This window comes from Trichinella spiralis (assembly GCF_000181795.1).
Source record: "Trichinella spiralis strain ISS 195 chromosome Unknown Scfld3514, whole genome shotgun sequence".
Lineage (NCBI taxonomy): Eukaryota > Metazoa > Nematoda > Enoplea > Trichinellida > Trichinellidae > Trichinella > Trichinella spiralis.
Window position 1 is genome coordinate 1 of NW_003530453.1, and position 5,260 is coordinate 5,260.

Here is a 5,260-nt window from a genome sequence, read left to right on the forward strand (position 1 = left end):
GTGATTATTTATTTTCTGTAACACTTATAAAATTGTTTTTAATTTTTCAAGCACAACCCCACTGCACATGCTGCATGTTGTTCTTCTGCTGGTCAAATATTCCAGCTTTCTTCTAGGGCTTTTCGAACAGGCAAAGCAAAATCTTAATCGGATGACTTTAACTGTATGTTCTGAACCGTCCAAGCGATAATTGGGAACTCTGGCGAAAATAACAAGTCCAATACCAACCACATTGTCTTCTCTGTCGACAGATAGATACATGTCCAACAATTCTTAGTTCCACTTCGTATTGTATTTTTTGTCAATAATATTATTGCACATGCTGTTAATCGACAATTCTTCCTCTTCTCCAGCGGTAATGGAAAAGTTCAACTGGCACTTGTTCTTCCATCACATAAATGCATTGAAAATCTAAAATTTGCTATTATTATGCAAAATATAATGTGCACAACAAGCGCAACTTTGATGCTACGCAACGAAAGATGTCTGCACTGTTCTTTTTTTTTCCTCAATTATGATGATCCATTCGTTTTTCTGTTGCTTATTTCGAAATTACAGAAACAAAGAATGCAATTTTCAATGTGAAGAAAAAACAGTAATTAAAATTCAAGAAGACCAAAACAACTACGATAGTGGAGCAGGGAAGTATTCAGCAAAAAGAGAGCAGCAGCAGCAGCAGCAGCAGTAGTGGAACGATCAAGCACGAAATCAAGCTAAACAATTCTGGATTTTGAAGAAGAAAAGAAAAAAAAGTATTGTTATCAGCATTGACAGCAGCAAACAGACCAAGCACTGAAATTGTAACCAACAACTAACATCAGCAGAAGCACTTCAAGCAAAAAATATTGGGAAAATAATTTTTTGCTTCAAAAACGTTCACAAACCAAACACTTGGTGCACTTTTTCGCTATCCCAATTATGCGAGAAGGCTGAACAATTGGATAATAACTTCTGTCGACTTCAATAACAGCAAACCCTCCACTGACACAAGCGCAGTGCAACACTTCAACATCAGGCAGCTCAGAGGTGATTGCGAAAAAACCAAAATGGACATCTTGAGTCTTTTACACAATAACGGATTCAAGAAACAGATAGATATATTTCAATTACTGTCAACTGCTTCACTGTACAAATTGTACAGATGATGTACTGAATCAAAAAACAGCGACGAAAGTGTTGAAAAATTAGTAGATGTATTCAAGTTCAGATACCGATAGATTGTGGGAAACCATTTACATGTGGTACAACAACAAACAGTCCGACTCCGTTTATCCAAACAATTACTATGCCAAATCATCAGGCTCAACAAAATTAGAACCACATCACCTATGACCAACAGTCGAACGATCAGCAGATCGAACAGTACAACTGCACTCTGTTACAATTACTCTCACATAATGGACAAAAAACACTGCAACACATTGGACGAATAGTTTGCAAAAAATAACCATCCTCTACTGCAGGACCATACAAACAGCCGAGACAACCAAATTGACTACTTGCTTTCCTACAATTTTAGCTAAGTACTTTGTCAATTAAGCATCATCGACTGTTCTACTCAGAAACACTAGCCGCATCAACGGAAACGAATGCTGATTCCCCCTTGTTAGACCCCCGTCACCGAGCTATTAGCATTACAGAATAAATACCTACATATCACGTACTACTGTAGCGTTATTAGAAATGCAACAAGTTTATACGGTGCATCGGGTTATTTCCTATTGCGGAGCAATACAGTTTTATCGTGCACCGCGTCCACTACTCCCCACGGCGGAGCTATTTGCTTTCTCGCAAAAATTTTGCATAATGCACGACGCCTACTACTGCGGACTGGGTTATTTCTTACGGCGGAGCAATTCAGTTTTATCGTGCACCGAGACCATTACTCCGCGGTAGGTTATTTTCCATTATATAGCAGTTCACTTTTATCAGGCACCGCTGTATCGGTTACTGCGGTCAACATTAGCTATTCGATTGTCCTGTGCTTGTATCATACACAATTCCGCTAGCAGCCGCCCAGAACTGTATCTACACTGTGTGGTATATTCAGATAGGTTGGTTATTTGCATGTTGTTAGTAGTCTGCTGTTGCTTTTCTTGCTTGACCAGATAACGTTGCGGTGTAGCTACAGTGTAGTGCAGTGCGGCGACTTCACAATTGATCAGTCTTACTGAATGATGAGCACGAAGCATTATATAGAAGAAAGTGATCTGTTTTTTCTGTTTATTCCCATTTTTTGAAAATGGTGCATCACAATTTTCGACTGGACACAAAAGAGGCAAGCCTGAACTTGGTGAAGATATATTTTGGTAAGTTGCATTTTTTACTTATATTAAGATGTTGAGATTGTAAATTAGCAAAGAAAATTAAATAATATACGGTTTATGTAGGTTTTAGAATTCACTTTCCGGTGTGCCAATCTATTTATTGTCAGTAATTACCTTAAAATGTTCAACAATTAAAACACAGTTCATTATGAATGTGATAATTTGTAAAATGTATAACGATATGGCTGTCATACATTACATTTTATATTACTGTACATTTCGATGGGGTATATTTAATTTGAATACTTGTCGTATTTTTGCAATTAATGTCTGCAATTGACTGCTGTTTGCGTGTTTCTTATTTCAACTTATTTGTCAATTAGAAAACACTTTGAATCTGTTGTTTTTAGTTATGTAATTTTACTTAAATTGCATTGAAAATGAATTACGGCTTTTTTCGTGCATCCACTGCTCTTTGATCATTATAATTTATCATTAATTTTCTATAATAATTGATGAAAAACGTTTTAAATATCAGTTTTGCACGGTCGTCATTTAATTTGCTTATTATCGTATAAATAGATTCAGTTTTTTAATTCCTCACCAATGCACTCTCCGTACCAACCGTATATCATCAACCATTGAATCTGAAGTCAAGAAAGTGTTATGTATTGCAGTTGAACAAAAATTTGCATGCATTTTCTGGTAAACAGGTCTTACTGTGCCTGCGTTTCATTTCGTTAAGCAAACAAAAATTTTCACGACTGTTAATCTAAAATGACACTAAAAGCAGCACACATGATGCAACTTCACAATAATAACAATTAAGTTATTCTTCGTTACTAGATAACATTGAATTTCTGAAAAATAAGTATATCAAATGAAGTTGGTTCATATATTAGAAACCGTCGCTTGTGATGAACAATAGTTGCTAAGCAAACAAACGGTAAGGCAATGAACGCATGAAAATTTGCATACTAACGAGATGCGCCTAACAGTGATGAAATAATTTGACCAAACTTTCGCTTTAAAACTCAAATAATAATTATTTAATTTACTTTATTTGGGCTATGCAATGGTGTCTAGATATACGAAGCAATATTATTGTTAATATTATTAAGTTCTATCTCATATCTTGTTGCTTTTTCGATTGTGCATCAACAGTCGCAAAGGTTTATTTCTGAACATAACGGAATCTAGGCGTACTACATGTTTAACACAATTTGAATTATGTTGAGTATGATTTAAATTTACATCACTTCATGAATTCTAAATTTTATTGTGATATTTGTAGTTGGATGGTGTCCTGCAAAATCAGAATGAAAGACGATTTCAAAGGAAGCCTGGCAGGCATCATCATTTATATTCAATATGGCCAATCACGTTATGTAGTTTTTCAAGAAATGTATCTCCAAATGATGGGAAGTTGACTATTTTTGTAAGTTACAGTTTTTTTATTGAATGACATTGTAATATTGCTGGAAATAGGTATTGAATATGTAATTGCTAAACGATAACTAAGCAATCTGTTCTTGGAAATTAAAAAGTTAACTCTGCTGAAAATGGTATTCATTGCAAAGTATAATTATCGTGCTGACTATTATTGCATGCGTAAGCAGCGATCAATACACTAATAGTTGATTGATAGTTGCTTAATTTACGTACGATTAACGTTGCTGTTTAGTTTCATATAAGTCACAGATTTTTATGCTTATTTGAATTAAGTCATACATTATAATATAATTTGACATGGATAATGACTTTCATCTGTAACGTATTCAGGATTTTGTTGCTGTTCAAAAATTATTATAGGCTTTGTTGCTAGCGCATTACATTATCTTACGTTTACAAAGCATACATGCATTTCTAGGTCAGCAGAGTATGTTTATGCTAATGTGAAGGAGAACACTGCCGATGGCATTTTGCTACGTGCCCTTTCAGCCATTCAAATCCGGAAGTGATTTTCCTCGTATAAATTTCTATTTATTCAGAGAGCTGCAGTATTATATAAATACGCTGCTGAAAGGCGGTCGAATTAGTTACTGCGTTGCGTTACTTGGTTATTTTGGTGCTTCACTTTAACAGTTACGTTGTGATTGTTAGACTAAAAATATGATGAAACCACGAACATCAGTTGGCAAATTAACAGCTCTGCGTCTGCTTTACAGCTCATCAATGACAGAGCTGCTGACAGGTATGAATTTTAGCATATTTTTTGTTTTTTCATACTTTCTTTCCTTCTCCTGCCACACTGAACTAAACATGCCCGCTTTTTAAACCTTTCATAGTTGTTAAATTTTTTTGAATCGAAGTTTATGCGTTTTTTCTGTAACGATGTGCAACTAATAATCAGTACTACATTAGAGACACGCCAATCTGAAACCGTAAGATATAGTAAAAGTGATATATATACATCCTTTATTCTCAACAGTCCTTACAAATGCATTTCGAAAATACTGTTGCCATAGCCGTTGAACGACTCGCATATTATTTTCAATGCCCTCCATGATGTTTACTGGTGATGTAACATAGTTGACCTATTGCAATTGCTCTATATGCTATTATCACTATAGCAATTGCCTCCTAAATGCTTGACACTGGCCAATTTGTGCCCAGCATTATTTCAGTAAGACATAGGAAAGCTGCTCTTTGCTACAGAGCACTTTTAGTTACCACCCTTGAAACTGTCAGAATGGCCTGAAATTGTTCCTTTCATCCTCAAAACTGACTCCTGAAAGATCGTACGATGTCGCTGTCTTGCCTATAACACTAACTTATACAGATGCACTGGTTTTTTATCATTGAGAGAAAGGGTCTATTTCCATAAATGTTGTCAGTATTGATAAATGAAACCACGCCTGATAATTATGCATGAAAAGTTACTGAAGGAAAGCGAATCACATTCTGACAACTTTTACCTCCACCACCCTGCTACCTCTCCCTCCTTCCTTCTTTGTTGTTCCCTTCCTACTCTTTTCCCGTCTTAAAGCTGT

The 5,260-nt window shown here is 35.5% G+C and overlaps 2 protein-coding genes across 2 annotated transcripts; one reads left to right on the plus strand and one right to left on the minus strand.

Annotated features, from left to right (window-relative positions):
- Positions 1-599: 599 nt before the first annotated feature.
- Tsp_12501 (putative membrane protein) lies at positions 600-1,297 on the minus strand. Its single transcript, XM_003367886.1, has 3 exons — positions 1,111-1,297; positions 885-1,054; positions 600-713 (listed from the first exon to the last, which is right to left on the minus strand). The coding sequence occupies exons 1-3, from the start codon at positions 1,295-1,297 to the stop codon at positions 600-602; spliced, it is 471 nt and encodes a 156-aa protein (XP_003367934.1).
- Positions 1,298-3,337: 2,040 nt separating this feature from the next.
- On the plus strand, positions 3,338-4,349 carry Tsp_12502 (conserved hypothetical protein). Its single transcript, XM_003367887.1, is given in 5 exon segments — positions 3,338-3,373; positions 3,389-3,439; positions 3,562-3,658; positions 4,080-4,224; positions 4,259-4,349. The coding sequence occupies 5 exon segments, from the start codon at positions 3,338-3,340 to the stop codon at positions 4,347-4,349; spliced, it is 420 nt and encodes a 139-aa protein (XP_003367935.1).
- The last annotated feature ends 911 nt before the right edge of the window (positions 4,350-5,260 follow it).

Excerpts from the sequence above, each read along its gene's own strand:
- Tsp_12501 (XM_003367886.1), bottom strand. The coding sequence starts at position 1,297 with ATGATTTGGCATAGTAATTGTTTGGATAAACGGAGTCGGACTGTTTGT. Across the intron at positions 1,055-1,110 it reads GTACAGTGAAGCAGTTGACA|ATGTCCATTTTGGTTTTTTC; the intron begins GTAATTGAAATA and ends AAAAGACTCAAG. Across the intron at positions 714-884 it reads AAAAGTGCACCAAGTGTTTG|CTTGATTTCGTGCTTGATCG; the intron begins GTTTGTGAACGT and ends AGAATTGTTTAG.
- Tsp_12502 (XM_003367887.1), top strand. The coding sequence starts at position 3,338 with ATGCAATGGTGTCTAGATATACGAAGCAATATTATT. Across the intron at positions 3,659-4,079 it reads ATGGCCAATCACGTTATGTA|GCTTTGTTGCTAGCGCATTA; the intron begins GTTTTTCAAGAA and ends AAATTATTATAG. Across the intron at positions 4,225-4,258 it reads TCAGCCATTCAAATCCGGAA|AGAGCTGCAGTATTATATAA; the intron begins GTGATTTTCCTC and ends CTATTTATTCAG.